This window comes from Scomber scombrus, chromosome 13 (genome assembly GCF_963691925.1).
Source record: "Scomber scombrus chromosome 13, fScoSco1.1, whole genome shotgun sequence".
Classification (NCBI taxonomy): domain Eukaryota; kingdom Metazoa; phylum Chordata; class Actinopteri; order Scombriformes; family Scombridae; genus Scomber; species Scomber scombrus.
The window spans coordinates 27,311,484-27,328,216 of NC_084982.1; the positions used below are offsets into that span (position 1 = coordinate 27,311,484).

Sequence of the window (16,733 nt, forward strand, 5' to 3'; positions counted from 1 at the left end):
ATCCCATGTGGGCCGAACCAGTAACACTATTCCATAATAGTCCATAGTCTGTTCTTAAGATTAGTTTAGTTTAATTTATTTCGGTCACCTGAATTCAAAAACACTCATGTACAAGAAGACTAACAAAGCAAATAATCATATTTCCCTGCACACACAACAATGCAGTGAAAATACACACACACACACAAACACACACACACAAATACACACACACACCACCACAAGCTGTCTTCAATAGGCAACATTAAGGCACAGCGCTTCTCTGCTTCTATCTAGATATAATCTCTTAATGTTGCTCTCAGAGTGAAACCAGAATGATGCATTTGACTTGAAAAATGTACAAAATGTTCTTCTGACGGTGCTTGTCCCCGGACCTCCCGCTAGTGTGATGGCGTGATAAATTGTCATACTGTAGCAGCTGAAAATGTCCTGGAAAAGTCCTAGAAAATGATTTCAAGAAAAGAGTGGGAACCCTGTACAAATAATATATAATAATATATATATGTATAATATCTTTCTTATAATAAACCTGTTTTTTCAGACTATTTTGCACAGAAGCTGCTTGAAAACATTCGGAGAGCAGAGAAAGAGTTTTTTTTTAACGTTTTACACAACTACTGTCACACAATATCATGTCCTATTTCACCTAACACATGAAATGTTTTATGTCTTATGTAATTTATTGAAACTGAATGAAAAGAACTGAATGAAACCATAAAAAGAAATCCTTATAACTACTTATAACATTAACAATCTTATTAAAACTAAACACGTACAAGCATAACGTAATATAATATTTTCATTTTTGTACATTTTGGACTACTATAGGGAAAGCCCTCCCATTATCTTCCCCCCCCTGCCCCCCCTCCTTCTCATGCAGCCTGAACCTTGCTCTGTGACTCCCACCAGGTTACCAGCAGCAGCAGCATTGCCCAGTTGTCCACCCAGCAGTTGCGAGCACATGCATGTTCTGAGCGCTGAGGTGTGCTTAACTGCTCAAACATTAACCCTGAGCAGACTTTGAGATGACCTGCCTCTGATCTTTGGTCAGTTTTGAGGAGCGGACAACATTTGAAAAGACCGGACAGCAGCAGCAGCAGCATGTTTAAATGAACCGTGCATGTTGAAGAATTAACTGGTTTAAAAGCAAAAGAGGATAATTATATTTACTACCATTGATTTAAAGGCTTTTTGTCCACCTCCCTGCAAACCTTGCGTCTGTTCCCTTTGTTTGATTTCACACACTGTACCTCCAAACATCATTACCCTAAGTGAGTTTAAAGTCTAGCTTTAGGGCCATACTGTTGGCAGTGTCAACAACTGCTCAAATTAAGCTGCTACTAATGCATCAACCCCTTGCTAGACATTGGTGGTGGGAGGTGTGCCTGCTCGCTCTCCGCCTCTCAAAGGTCATCCAAGGTATGCTATTGGTGATGACATCAGCAGGAGGGTATAAGAGCTGGTGGCGAGGTTTTGGGCTGCAAACCTCTCAACTGAAGCAAGCAAGCAAGCAGGCGCAAAAAAAGCATCTTCCCCCCGTGTGGTCCTGGGACAATAAGAAGACAACGCACTGGAAAATATGCTGTTCTGCCATTCCCAGCCTGAGTCCTACCACCAGCACTCTGCTAGTTACATTAGGTAAAGCACAAAAGCCACGTTGACCAGCTTCAGAAACTTGTAGATTTGAGGCAATTGCATATTTTTTCACACAATAGGTTTAATCAGATCAGAGCTTGACTTGCACAAGAGTATGTAGAGAATATGCACAGATGTAGAAGTGCTCATATGGCTTAAAGTTAATTTTATAATGTGCAAATTTGCAGTAATTCTGCCTCCAGGAGCACAGTCTTGTTCAAATTTTAAAATTTCTTTCAATGCCTCATTTTAAAGGAGCATTGCATTCAAAATTCACACTTAGACTGCAATTATAGATATTTGTTTTACTGCTGATACACTTACAATGAATTGTGCTAGATAAGAAAGTGAGGGTTTTTTGTCAGAATAACCTTTTTCACCTTTGTTCCTACAATTTAAATGATTAGATAAAGAAAAAAACAGGACAGTCACCTTTTACTATCTTCCATCATTCCTGAGAAGTGACCTCCTGCTCACAGCTCCTCTTCTTCTCCCTCTGTTCTCTTTCACAGAGAGGCCTTGGCGCCTTTCTTGAAAAACGAAGAAGCAAAACTTATGGCAGAAAATGGTGCCAAGAGGACTCCATTCCAGTACATTCTGTGCGCAGCCACCTCGCCGGCTGTGAAACAGCAGGAGGAGACTCTCACTTATCTCAACCAAGGTAGCTATCTGTCCTGCCAGTTGAATGTCCACAGTTTGACTAAATGGACTGGAGCTCATTTTGTCACATGCAGTCCCAGCAGCAGCCGCAGCAGCAGCAGCAGCAGCAGGGTTAGATTAAAGGAGCAGTGTGTAGAAATTAGTGGCATCCAGCAAAAATGGAATATAATGTTCATAATTATGTTTTAAGTAGTGTATAATCACCTGAAAATAGGAATCATTGTGTTTTCGTTAGAATGAGCCTTTTATATCTACACAGAGAGTGGGTACTCTTAAACCACTGTATATTCTCCTGATTTATAGATACTTTATTGATACTTCTGAGGAAATTACTTGGTTTACAGCAGCTACATCTACAGTCAACAACAGGCAGCCACACATAACATGAAACAGGTCTGTAAATATCCACAGGTGAGGAAAAAACTAAAAAATAGTTACTAAAAAACCCCAAATTGTACTAATAAAACAAGAATGTACGTAATAAATAATGTTATTATTATTATATTGAAAGAGCAAGAAATGTATCTTGCATGCATGAAAGAGAAAGTGGTAGGTTATTCAATTAGTTGCAATCTGTAGTTTCACCACTAGATGCCACTAAATCCCACATACTGGTCCTTTAAAATCCTGCTGATGTGGCATTTTAAATCTGTAAGAATTCAAGAGGTTTAGGTTAAATATTATGATTTACACTAATATGTTCCTGCAGTTTGAGACCCTGGAGCACAGACAGTTGTCTCCAAAAGCCAGAAACCAGAGACACACACACTTATGTATGGAGTCATCAAGATAATAAAAGGCAGAGTTGCTCTCACTGTTTGCATCAGTGACAGAACTTAAAATCTACATCTTCTGGTTTTATAGAAGGAAAGAAAGGCCAAACTCATCAAACTTTTCATACCACTGAATTTATAGCATTAAAACATTTAACATGGATTTATGTGGTTTGAATTGCTGTCTTTCAAGTTGGTTGCAAGTGGTCCAATTTCTTGTATTTTTTGGGTCAATCATGAACATTTCTTTCTTGGATGATGTGACTCAAAGGACTTGAATTTGTGAAACCTGAAAAAAGACAACTTTTTGACACCACATGAATTCAAACAGTTGAATTTTAAAGTAAAACATTTTTAATTGCTACAAATTCGATGGTATCTAAATGTTGGCCTGTCTTTACTTCCATATATTTCTGGCATTAGGAGACAGTTGTTAAAGGTTACACATCTAAAACTGGGCTGTCTGCAACCACTGTGACATTTTTTTTAAAGGCATTTTCATTGATCAATGATTTATCCGTGCAACATGAGCTCCTACATGTTTGTAAATTTGCCTTTGACTTTCATTTTTCCAATCTAACTCCCTCCCTCCTCTCTTGTCCTTCCCTTTCCCCCCCTCTTTTCTCCTTTCCAGTCTTGCACTTTCTCCTTCTGTCTCTCATCGCTTCTCTTCAACTGGACTCTTCTGATTGTTTCTCTTGTTGTGACAGTGACATTTTTTATTTGTGCTGTATCTACCCCTCTGTTTATCTACAAGTGTGCTCTGCTTATCTGCTGTACAGTAATTTATTTAGAGTGAACACTTGCTTGTAACATGCAACTATTGGCCATCAATTACATTGCCTTGAAAAGATGTGGCATTTATTGATTAGGAGTTAATTACAATCAGGATCTGGAGCATAGTTTTTATGGCTAAGCTGAAAAAGCATGAACATTTACAGTGTCCCACATTATTTTAATGATATATTCTTGTTATATTAAACTTAATGTATTATATTTAACCACATAGATAAAGTTATATTTTGGCTGGCATTGATATCTGCCTTTTAAAAGATTTCTAATTTGACTCAATTTCTATCTCCACTGCCCCTCTTTTCTGACTGATTTCCCATTTTTCAATTTTAATCAGGTTTTTTTTAATGTTTTAAAATGTAGGTCAGTCCTACGAAATCCGTATGCTTAACAGAAAACTAGTGGAGTATACAGATATAAGCAGCAAATATGTAAAGGTAGGTGTAAGGTATTGTGTTTGGTTTCTGTTTTTTTTTTTTTTTTTTTACTTCCATGTGACCTCTTCCTCTTTCTTCTCATCTGTTTTTTATGTATCCGTTTCCTGGTTCGTCACAGGTCCCTCGACCCTCCCTTCCACTTCTGGGGTGGGGTGTCGACCTTGGAGAGCTTGGTACTATCACCCAAACTCTGTCCTAGATTACACACACACATACGCACACACAAGCACACACACTCCTTACAAACGCGCAACTGTGACTTCTCTATGGTTCATCTTAAAGGGTCATACCAGTGGTTTTGAACGTTAAAGCCTGATATCTGCCAGTTCCCAGAAACACACAGCCATATTTCAGCTAATGTCTCTTGTGTTCAGGTGTACGGCTGCAACTCGCTGCAAAATTGTTTCCTCTTAATTTTCTATTGACCAGGCGATGTATTGACTAAAACGATGGAACTAAAATTGAGCTTCACCCACCAAAACACACTATTTCACTTGTAAAATGATCTTCTATCCAGGGACTAATTTCCATGACGGACATGTACATTCCTTCTGTGTATTTCCGCATTGGATAAGTTTGCAGGACTGAGTACGAGTGGGTCTGATTGGCTATCCTCTACTCCATGAAGCACACTACGTTTCTGACCAAAAATATTCTCCATCTCCTCCAACAGTGATCCCAAAATGTCCCGTTCATTGCAGCAGAAACCCTCGTGTGTTACAGTTCCACAACCAGCAGTAACTTAAACTAAAACCAGTGCAAATGTGTTTCATTACAATGCATTAGCTATGAAAACAAGTTTCAAATCCCTGCAAGTTGATTTTGATAACATACGGAAATGAAGTGAAACCAACGAGCCTCTGGATGGTAAAAAAAAAAGAGGAAAAACTCATTAAAGAATTACACCAACACTTGTATTAATTGGGAAATGGCTGTCGGTAGGCACACTGGAATTTCTGGACTGATTTTGTAAAACCACTGGATTGGTCCTTTAATGTGCCCATTCTGCTTTTTGTCTGCAATACTGGAACTTCGAGGTCATTTCTGGAAACTGTGTGTGTCTTTAATAGAAACATTGCTCTTGCCCACCATGCATTGCTGTCATGTACTTTCATTTTCATCACACAGGTTGTTATAACACGCAGAGTTAATGCATCTTTTAAAGTGTTACTTAGACTTCAGATGGGGAGTCGAAAGTGACTCCGTTTATTGCACTGTATGCACACTCACTTAAGAGCAAGGGGGAGGTCATTTTATTTCATTTCTGTGTGAGTGCATCCACTTGACGTGTCTCTGTCGTCAGGCGTCTGTCGTCTGTGACTGTAATGTTAGCGGTTAGCATCCTAGAAACACAAGAATGGGACAGGTGGCATCTATGCAAACACATGACGTGCTGAGTCCAGGGCTTTTTTGAGTCCTGACATTCAGTCATGCATGACCGTCCCTCTGTAAACATCCCAAAGATGCATGTTTTTACAGTATGTTAATTTAATTTGTTGATTTATTTCATGCCCTAGCAGGATTTTAAAAAGGTTGTGGTTAAAGGGTCACTCCACTTATTCCAGTTACACATTTAATAAATGGTTTATAACACACTATAATGCGATTTTAAGCAGATTTATATGTTTATGAATGTATAGTATTGTCAATAAGACATTGTTTTATATTATTACAACGGAATTTCATTATATTTTCACTCATCATCTATTTATACATCAGCCTCCACATATGTCTGCCCACAGGAGGAGTTATAGTACATTAATAAACACTAATATCTCCTAATTATTACATTATAGCATGTTCTAAACCATTTATTAAATGGGATTTACAGTAAAATGTTGCCACATATGTGTCAAGCCCAATCCAAGATCAGTTGGGTTATTTACTGTCGTCCCTCCAGAGTAGAAAGTAGTACTCCTAGTGACAAGTAAACTAAAACACTGTTGGAGTGCCCCTTTAATGAAATCTTAATCTATAAGCAGGGACAATATTATTTATTTATTGTTGTTTGATTATGATGCCTAGATACATTATTAGCCAACATAAAGTGGACGAGTAAGGTACAATAGATGCAGTTAATACATGGACTGTTTATGTTCAGGGTTCCCACATGTCTTGAACATTATCTTTACATTATTATAAGTTTGTCAACTTAGTGGAAAACATTAAAGGTGCCCTGTAGAGTTTTTGCCCTGTAATATTGCTACAGATCTGTGTGTTATGCTGTTTTTTTAATGGGTGGTTCCCATCTTGTTTGTCATGCTCCTCTGGATTTAAAATAGGTTAAATATCTGATGAGCAAATTGGGAAAAAAGAAATGTATTCAATTCATTTGTTAGACCTAGAGGATACTCACAATGAGTTTTGGTGAGTTATAAAATAATCATTACTTTTGACTACAAGAAAACTCCACAGGGCACCTTTCAGTCCACTGAGCTTTTGGAAATCAATAGATAGTCTTGAAAGTACTTTCTGGTTTCAAAAATGGTCTTCAACCCAACAAAATAATCAGTTACACCCCCCAAAATTTGGAATATCCCCAAACAAGACTTTGAAAATTCCTTTAAGATCCCATAAAACTGTATTATTAGTACTTTTAATGGGATGTATATCCTGAAACAGGACAGTCAGAGGGTTGAGTATGAAGAGAAAGGTTCGATAGAGTGGGTAGAAAGAGTTTTCAGTTCTTTCCACTAGTGCACAGTGACATCACCCCTACAGAGGCTCTGTTTTCCAGGAACCTCAAATGTCAATTTTATGGGATCTTTAACTTTGTTGTTCATGTGAGTGTGGGAACCCTGTTTTTTTAGGTGAGGAGTCACTGTCAGAGCCTTATCTCACAGGTACCACATGTGGCTCATTAACAGTGAGTCGTTTTCCTTGTGAGGTATGACTTCTGAATGTCTGGCAGTAATGGAGATGAGTCCATCTCATTACCTTTGCCTCATTAAACTGCCTCAGTATGTTTTAATGAATAGATGAGGGGAGCCTTTTCGCACTTTGCCCAACAGTCCGGCTGTTCGGCTACGTGCGAGCTGCCCTGATTGAGCTGTATCTGTGCTCCGGCCTAACGTCTGATCCTGCCTGTCCACAGAGCATTGTGCGCGTGGTGTTTCATGACCGTCGGCTGCAGTATATGGAGCACCAGCAGCTGGAGGGATGGAGGTGGAACAGGCCGGGAGACCGAATCCTGGATATAGGTAAAGCTGATTCTACCAACACATGACCTCACTGATGAACTTCTTTAGGTATGCATTTTATTCCCCAGTGTGACTTTAAAGGTGCGGTGGGTAGAATTTAGTCAGAAATGGGATATAATATTCTTATGTATGTTTTAATTAGTGTATAATCCCCTGAAAATAAGAATAACTGTGTCTTTGTTACCTTAGAATGAGCCCTTTATGTCTACAGAGGGAGCGAGTCCTCCTCCGTAGAGCCCTGTGTAGTAGCCCAAGTTGGGGGATTATTCAATTGGCAACAACCTGAAACGTCACCTGTAGATGCTGCTAAATCCGACATACTGCACCTTTAACACATGTATTTGTTCATCATGGAATGCGAATGAAGCCCCTTATCATGGTTTACCCCATAAGTTGTAGTGAATGACTGGTGTATGATGTATTGTACCAACCCTTCCTGACTAATGTACAAGACTCAGGCTGTTCAGAACCACCGTTTATTGGCTTTCATGTATGTGTTAGCTAACATTCCTGGTTCTTCTTAAAATCGGCTATAATCTATATTCTATAATTGACTATGCACATCGGCTTTACAGAGCTTGATAATGAATTTCAGCTCATTGTTTAGCTGCAAACTGTTATGGTTCACTGTCAAGCAGCTGATTTAACAGAGAAAAAGCTCTAAAAAGAGAAAAAGCTCTAAAAAAGTGGCTTTTTCCTCTCCCCCCAAGTGGCCAAAATATACTACTTAATGCAGGTTTAACATATAAATTTAATTTCTAAATAAGTGACAAACAAAGGTAAGGAGAGGGGCACAAACCCGTCACTCTGGCAAGAAGTTGATTTAGAAAATATGACTGACTGACTGGCTTATAACTTGCAGATATCCCACTGTCAATGGGGATACTGGAGCCTCGTTCACACCCTATGCATCTCAACACCATTGAGTTCATCTGGGATCCTGTCAAGAATGCCTCTGTTTTCCTACAGGTACTGATAAATTATGGTTAAACCTCTGCGGGGGAAGCCAGCGTCAAACTTCATCTGCCTGTTTTAAGTCTGGAATATTTGAAAGATGTTAATATTTGTCTTGTGTTCTCAGGTGAACTGCATCAGCACTGAGTTCACCCCCAGGAAGCATGGTGGGGAGAAAGGGGTGCCTTTTCGTATCCAGGTAGACTCTTTCACCGCCAATGAACATGGGGAATACATGGAGCATGTCCATTCCTCCAGCTGCCAGGTCAAAGTCTTCAAGGTATGAAGCTGTCTGTGATCAGAAATACAACTTCATCTATCTGTAACATGTTTATAAATTTCACTTCTAATGTCTAATTCTTCTGAAAGCCAAAGGGGGCTGATCGCAAACTGAAGACAGACAGGGAAAAGATCGATAAAAAGTCCCTTCAAGACAAAGAAAAGTATCAGCAGTCCCATGAGACCACGCTGCTAAAAGAGGTGAGGCGTGCTGTTTGCTCTCTGCAGGCCACGTTGCGTAACAGAGCAGATCGGAGGAAGCTTTGTTTGCTTACATTTTGTCAGTAGCGCTGTCATGTTGTAACTTTATTGATCCAGCAGTGGTAAATTCTTGTGTTATCTGGATATTTATCCCATCTCATCACCACCGGAGCCACAAGATCATTACGCTTTATAGCTGGTTTAGTTGGATAGTCAAAATGTTTTCCCCTCATTCTGTTTTGCTTCCCTGCACACAAGGACATTTTAAACCTGTACTACGTCACTGTGTGTTAATATTCATTTTGGTTCATTCTGTAGAAGACTTGCTTTAGTGACGAGGTCTGTCAATGATTTGGATGCTCAGTGCGTCACTTTAGAGTCTCTGAACATCAAGAGACTCAGCGGTTTCTACTTTAACTTTTATCTGGTTTGTCATTCAACTCAATAAAAAAAACAAACCTGATAAGAGATGAAGGAAGGAACCAAAAAATGCACTGTACGTTTGTAAAGAAGTGAGATGATAATATGGACATGAAGTAAAGAGAAGAAGACATTTATTTATTTTTACTAAACATTTATTGCTCAGTACTTTTAGACTGAGCTGAGAAGTCAAATTTTTTAAAACAATGGTACAGAAAAAAACAAAAATTACCAAAAAGCTGCGTTAAATAATTTCTTTGTGGCCACTAGGGGGCAGCATAACACTGACATGTTTTCCTTTTTAAAGTTGTTATAGCGAATATTTCTGCAAAACATGCCGATTTAAAGACATGAAGCAGCATTAGAAATAATCTGGAGTTGTGTTTCTCTTGTTTCCTCCTTCACCAAATCCTGAGGAGGATATCTTTAGTTGTTTACCAGCTAATCTGAGATTTTGCCAGCTGTTTGCTGCTCGGCAGGTAGTGCATAGTGGGAGTAGGAAATGAGGTTGATGAAGGCAGAGACTTCAGCCCAAGAAACCAAAACAATCGGCTACAAGGTAGTAGAAGGCTCCATAAAGCTTGTAGTGACTAAATCCTACACTTTAGCCGCTACTGGTTGCAAAATGAGTTGAATTGTTTAGATGTGTACTCAGAAGCGATATCCAGTCTTTTGCATCACTTTTCATTATGGTTTCAATATTAGGTTAAAAGAATACACTCAAATATATTTTATATCTTATATCAAATATATCTTATCTTAGTTCAGTCAAAAACGGTTTGCTTCTTTCTATCAGCAACACTGGTGATTACTGGCCTTTACCATACACCCCCTAGTGTTAGGGGAGGAGCATTACATTTAAAACAAATACATGGCTCCTACAGAGCTGAATGGAACTAAATTGGGTTATAACTTTCTGATGATTCATTATTACAAGCATTACACATAATAATTCACCCCATTGTTACTTGTGGTCTGTTGTCTTTGAAATAAAATATATTTACAAGTCGACTAATCTGGAAAAAATCTCTTCTTTTCTCAAGTGCTCTCCCTGGCCTGATGCCCTAAATCTCACCAGCCACAGCAGCAGCAGCAGCACTCCATCTCCAGTTTACCACAGCTCGCCAACCTCCTGTACTTTTGCAGATGGGTGAGTCAACATTAAAATCATGTCATCACTAAATCGTCTTGTTTAGTAGAGCTCTGCAGATGAAGCTGTAGATTAGTGTCAAATCAGTGAAAGTTGAATTTATATTTTATGTGTTTAAAGATTAAACATTTAGTTTGACAGGAGCTTGGTTGAATTTGTACTTATAATTACTTATGGAGCTCCCTCTAGAGGAGCTTACCGGGATTGCACCACAATCCCATGAATGAAAACAAAAACCTAGACTTTTTGGTCATCAAAAGAGCAGAAAGATAGGTTTCAGAGTAGTACACAGTAGTACACACAACACTCAACCAATGACCCCAATCTGTTCTTTCTTCCTCATGTGCATGTTTGTGTAGCAACTGTTCTCCAAACCAGCAAGGGGAGCTGCTCATGCCCGGCTGCTCTGATGTAAGTAACGGGGAACAGTGCAGTGTGAAAGTGTTAATGTTGCTCTCTTATTCCTTTTAGGCCATTATTTGGAGACAGTGGTGGATGCTGTGCTGCTATACTGATTTCAAGGGCTCTTCTTCTTTTTGACATGTAGCAACTTCTGCCATCAACCTCGCCGCAGGACACTCAGCAGTGGCTGCAGCGTCACAGGTTCTCGCCTTTCTCAAGGCTCTTCACCAGCTTCTCAGGTAACATGGGGGGGAAGAAAAAATAAGAAATCACAACATATTTTGATTCATGGAACAGAGGAGTGTGTTTAAAAGAAAAAGAAAGAGAAGGCAAAAAGCTGAGTGACTCATATAAACATTTTGAGGATTTGACTGAATCACTTCCTGTAACATTTATAACCCTTTGAAAGTGATTAGACCAAGAAAGAGGTGATATCTGTTGGTGTGTTTGTCCATCCCAGCATCATATGAGATTAAACAAACACATAGAGCAGGACAGGAAGCAGAACCAGATTTTTCTAATGCTGTTGCAGGTGCTGATATATTGAGGATGAGCAGGGAGGATCTAATCCAGATCTGCGGCCCGGCTGACGGCATTCGCCTGTTTAACACAATGAAAGGAAGGTGAGATATCAGAATCAGCTTTACTGACTGATTGTGTTTATGCATACAAGAGTTTTACTCTGGTTTCTACTTCTCGATGCACTCACACAAAACAGCAACCACAACAATGGTCAGAAAGCCAGAACAAAGACAGTAAATCTGAACAAAGATCAGTGAACATAAACATACTGCTGTTAGGCACAAGCACGTACATGACAAATAGGATTAAAGTGGTGTAGAGGTGTGTGAGTGCGGAATAAATACATACAGTAGAAGGTTATGTACAAAATATAAAGCCTGCTTCTATTAATATATGATTTTAACAGTATTGGATGATATGTATACATGCTATTGCACATTTTGTATTTTAACTATTATAAATGTTTATCATTTGTCGGTACACAGGAAGAGTTAGTGTTACAGAGTTAGCACAGTAATTGATTTAACGGTTCATCAGCATTTAGGAAGAAACTGTTCCTGTGTCTGGTTCAATACATTAACATTTAATTAACATTAAAATAAACTTTGAATTGATCAGACAAACGTACTTGTGTTATGTGCAAATGCTACATTTGGTTAGTTTCAGTCATGGAAAAATGGACGGAAAGGTTCTGTTGTTGATGCTTTATTAGACACAGTGTGGTTATAATAAAATGGAAGATGTGAAATGTATCATTTATTTAATAAATACTGGTGATGACTGAGATCTTACTCTGTTAAAGGAAAAAATGCTGACATCAAGTTTTTAACTACAGTTCAACTACTACAGTCCAAATTTAAAATATTGGAGAGAGTTGTCTCCCCCATCGTCCCCTCCTCCCCATACTCAAAGCTCATGTAGGTTTTTAGGGTGGGTTGAGTCTATCTCAGTTGATTTAGTTTCTTTGTTTCCAGCTGCAGCATGCAGTGTTTGTGAGCTGTTGTTTCATATCTGCCAACACGGGTGGTTTAATGGGCGTCAACCTGACCACAGTTACAGGAATACAGGAAATGACTACAACCTCTTACCACTGCATCATGTTGTGGTGCCACGCAATAAGTTAAAATAATGTGCCAGCACCACGATCAGGTTGAATGGACAGTGGGCTGAATCACACAGATCAAAGCAAAAACAGACAGTATTCAGTATCAGGATGGAAATCTGTACAGAGAACATGCTGTAGTGTTATAGTCAAATAAACTAGTATTTCCCCTTACCTTGTTTTCTGATACATTGCTCTGATAACATTCATGGTCATTTTATGGTCACATACTGTACTGGTCCTTTACAACCAGGTGTGGCAAGCTAAAGTTTCAAGTAACTGCTGAGACAATGCCTGCCAGTCCTCCCTCAAATCTTGTTTAGTTTCTTTCAAAGTCAGTCCCTTTTCTGTGCCTATACAGTAAACTGTATCTATACAGTATTAATTTAAGTCCTGAAATTCAGTGTTAAGGAAGACAAGAGGGCCAACAAAGAATATCCATGAGTCTTGTTACTTCTACAAGTTCCACTTTGTTTTACAGTCTCTTCTCATATTTTCCAGGTATATACAGCCTCGTCTTACCATCTATGTGTGTCAGCAGCAGGCCAGAAACCAACCTCTCATCAAACCAGGAGGTGTCGACAGTAAGGGCACATCCTGTATTATATGATACTTATTATTGCATGCTCCATTTTGCACTATATTCCAGAGTATCCAGAATGGAGATCTACCCAGCAGTCATTTGATTCATTCTGACCATGTTGATTAAATGAATGTGACATAAGAAATGGCTTAAACACTCTTTCATGTTCCTGATTTTTTTTAATATAATTTGTTTTCACTTTTGTGAAATTAAAGTATTATAACATTTTATGAAGAAATTTGTTTTCTAGACCTAAACTCCTGTGGAAGTAGTAAAATATCATGTCTCCTCTGACTTCCTTACAGTCTACCACGCTCTGTATCTGGAGGAGCTGACACTGCTGGATCTTTCTGAAAAGATCGCCGCTTTGTACAGCATCACTCCTCAGCAGATAACACACATCTACAGACAGAAACCCAGCGGGATCCACGTCTTAGTCTCTGATGAGGTATCTATCAACCAGTAACTCTTCAAAACTCCATTTATAGACTTTTATAGATGAGTATCCATGCTTGGTTAGCACTGTTGGACTGGATTAACACCTGACATAAGAGGTAAATGGCTGTCCTTTTACTTATGGTGTAGGTTTTGATTTATAGTTAATAGTTAATAGTTAATAGTTAATAGCAGCACTACACCACAAGACAGGTTGGTGATTTCTGGACAGTAGCTACATGCAGCCACACCCACATTTCTCCTTCGTGCACAACTATAAATGTGCCCTTCGACCTTTGCCTGCTGCTACTTCGATATACTTCTCTAACAGAAACAAATACAGATAAAAATAGAAAGAAATAGCATTTCTTTCATACTATGAGGCCAAGTTTGTGTGATGAAGATGGTATCAGGCAAACAGAGTCATAAAAGAAAAATCTAACCCTACAAGAACCAGGTTTATTTGTTAATTTGAGTTTAAAAAATACCCATCTCTTCTCTGTCATAGCTCCTCAAATCAGGTTTACAGATGAGACATACAAGCATATTTTGACTTTTATTGTGGCAAAAGGTGGCGACCTGCAGGTGGAAATTTTTAAGTTTTTGACATGCAGCATTTTGGAAATTTGTATCTGTTAATTTCAGATGGTGCAGAACTTCAGGGAGGAGACAAACTTCACCATCAGCACTATAAGGGGTACGTATTCCACTCTCTGTTAGACATTTCTTATCTATTAATCCAGTGTAGTTTGATTATTGATAGTCTTACGTGATCTTTAACCTTTTATTGTTTCCTGTGACTCAGGTGAAAACGCAGATGGCTTCCACATCGTGTTGAAATGAAATTCACAGTTTCAGCTCTGAATCAGTGGAAATGTACAGATTGTATATAAGTCTCTCTAGATGGAAATATGTGACATTTGCTAAGATTTATAGGACATTCAATTGCTCTTAAGCTTTGAGTTTACTGGTTTCCTTTAATTTTTCTGTTTTATGTGTATTTTTGTGAAGCTACTGATTCATGTTTGTAATGCCTTGTAATTAGTGATAAACCATGCTGTATTACTGCTGTATTATTTCTTGCTTTCCAGACCGAGTTCATGAGTAAATGTGACACATGATGATACAGACAAATAGAAAAGACAAATGAACAAAACTGTATTATCTTGTCTTAATGCAATGCAAAGTGGCTGCTGTATGTTCATGCTTTTCTCAAATATGAATGATGTGATGTAGTTTATGAACTGTTTCTATTGCATATGTATGTTATACAGTTTCTTTCCTTGATGAAGTGTAATTTAAAATTTGGGGGGAAAAGTGAAATGTTTATGCACATAAGTCTGTTGTATGTTTAACAGAGGCTCTATGTTGCAGTTAGGAGGATGATTTTCACTGCTATGGCTCTATGATGACTGTATTTCATTTAAAATAAAGTATTTTGCACTGTTTTCTATCAGTCCTCACAGCAGACTTTATTTAAGTGTGTGCCAGAAACTCAAATTAGGTATAAACCAGTGCAGTGTGTACACAAACACACACAACACATACATGTAAGTACAAGGGCACATGTTTAAATATCAGAAATAAGGTGGCAACAATGAAGAAATTATCATATTTATAAAAGGTCGAACAGATACTTATCTCCAGCATCATCAAATTCAAATTCAAAGTTACATATATTCAAAGAGCAAGAGGTGGGTTTTTACAACCGACAGAGAGTTTATTCTGGAAGTATTTTAACTACAGGATACCTATTCTAATATTAAAGGGTAGAGTATGTGGTACATATAGTCAGGTGTGTAGCACCAAATTCTGGGCCCCCATACATAAGCCTCCTGAAGGGCCCCCCACTCCACCCTAGACCCACCCCCGCCGCCTTCCAAACACACACACTGTAGTCTACCCTTAAGTTGTTTTACTGTGGTTTGTGAATTGTGTTGTTTTCAGTTTGAGCTCACAGTATTGGAGATCGCAAGGCCTATTAATGACCCCGAAAGTAGACTATAACACACATGTTATAATTTACTTCCTAGGTTACTTCAAAATATTGCTAAGGCTACAATAATATACAACCACACAAGACTCACCAGTCAGTCAGATTTTACTTTCAAAAGAAATTTAAACAGGTTTCCATAATGCCACACATGGCTTAACATTGCTGTGATGTGATGATGTTAAACTCTGGATCCTTAATAAACAATAAACAGCAACAAAATTCTACATCCAAAAACAAAACATGACTCAATAGTCATTATGACCTCCACTCAAGTCTGCAGTAATGGAGAATGGAGTAGCTGATCCACTTTCTGAAAGGGACTTTTGATTGAAAAGGTAAGATTTAGATTTGCTAACGGGTAATGGACATTTGCTGTATTATGTGCTAGGTTACTTATGCCATAAACTAGATTTTTAAATTATTATCAGCATCAATATCATCAATAATAACTGCTAAGCATGTTTTAAAATGAGTAGGCTGCTACAATAGTTACAAATAGCATTTTATAATAACTGTTATAAGTATTTAGCCTTCACCTAGAGGGCTATTGATTTTGGTGAGCTTTGATGTGTTAACAACCGTTAGCGAGTCCTACCAGGCGGAATGAACCATTTTGCATTTTTGCAAGGGGGTGCAGACAGGGGCGTTTCTAGACCCCCTGAATAATGATGAATTAAGTTCAGGACTACGGATCAGAAGAGAAATCTTTTATTAAACAATGAACATATAAAATAAATTATATATATATATATATATGAAATTGTGTAAAAAATCAGCCGGACTCTGCTCCCAAGTGCTCTACCAAGTGTCACCTATCAATCAATGTCACCACCTAGCTAGGCTGCTAGCTCGGCTAGGAGAAGGGGCGGGTTTTGAAGCAGTTTGCGAAGCCTAGCTCCACAATTCTTGAGAAATACATTTATGACCTATTTAATGTGTTTAGAAGAAAATGGCTGAATTCACTTTACACAGACTTTAATGTGCAGTAAACTTTTTTGGTGCTTGGTGGATGACTGGGAGTTTGGGATAAAGTGGCAGGCTGGCTGGCAGCACTACTTTTTTATAACACATAGCTTACACATTCCCACTTACCACTGTCACGTTTTTTCTTTTCATCTTCTTCGTGTTTTGTTTTTCTTTTCGTGTGCCCAGAGAGATATGTTCGCTTCATTTTTTCATCTGTGTGTTTAAC

At 38.4% G+C, this 16,733-nt stretch overlaps 1 protein-coding gene across 3 annotated transcripts; it reads left to right on the top strand.

Moving 5' to 3' along the window:
- The first annotated feature begins 905 nt into the window (after positions 1-905).
- Positions 906-14,854, top strand: tfcp2l1 (transcription factor CP2-like 1). 3 transcript variants are annotated; one of them, XM_062431448.1, is made up of 15 exons: positions 1,356-1,638; positions 2,115-2,296; positions 4,224-4,297; positions 7,392-7,497; positions 8,360-8,466; positions 8,579-8,731; positions 8,821-8,931; positions 10,395-10,501; positions 10,861-10,912; positions 11,049-11,142; positions 11,436-11,526; positions 13,029-13,111; positions 13,416-13,558; positions 14,191-14,242; positions 14,351-14,854. In XM_062431448.1, exons 1-15 carry the CDS (start codon positions 1,580-1,582, stop codon positions 14,386-14,388), a joined length of 1,452 nt encoding a protein of 483 aa, XP_062287432.1. In that variant the 5' UTR covers positions 1,356-1,579; the 3' UTR covers positions 14,389-14,854. The 3 variants fall into 3 exon arrangements, with proteins under 3 accessions (XP_062287436.1, XP_062287432.1, XP_062287433.1); XM_062431449.1 differs by having other exon boundaries at positions 1,360-1,638; positions 2,148-2,296; XM_062431452.1 differs by lacking the exons at positions 13,029-13,111; positions 13,416-13,558; positions 14,191-14,242; positions 14,351-14,854 and having other exon boundaries at positions 906-1,638; positions 2,180-2,296; positions 11,436-11,908.
- Positions 14,855-16,733: the final 1,879 nt, after the last annotated feature.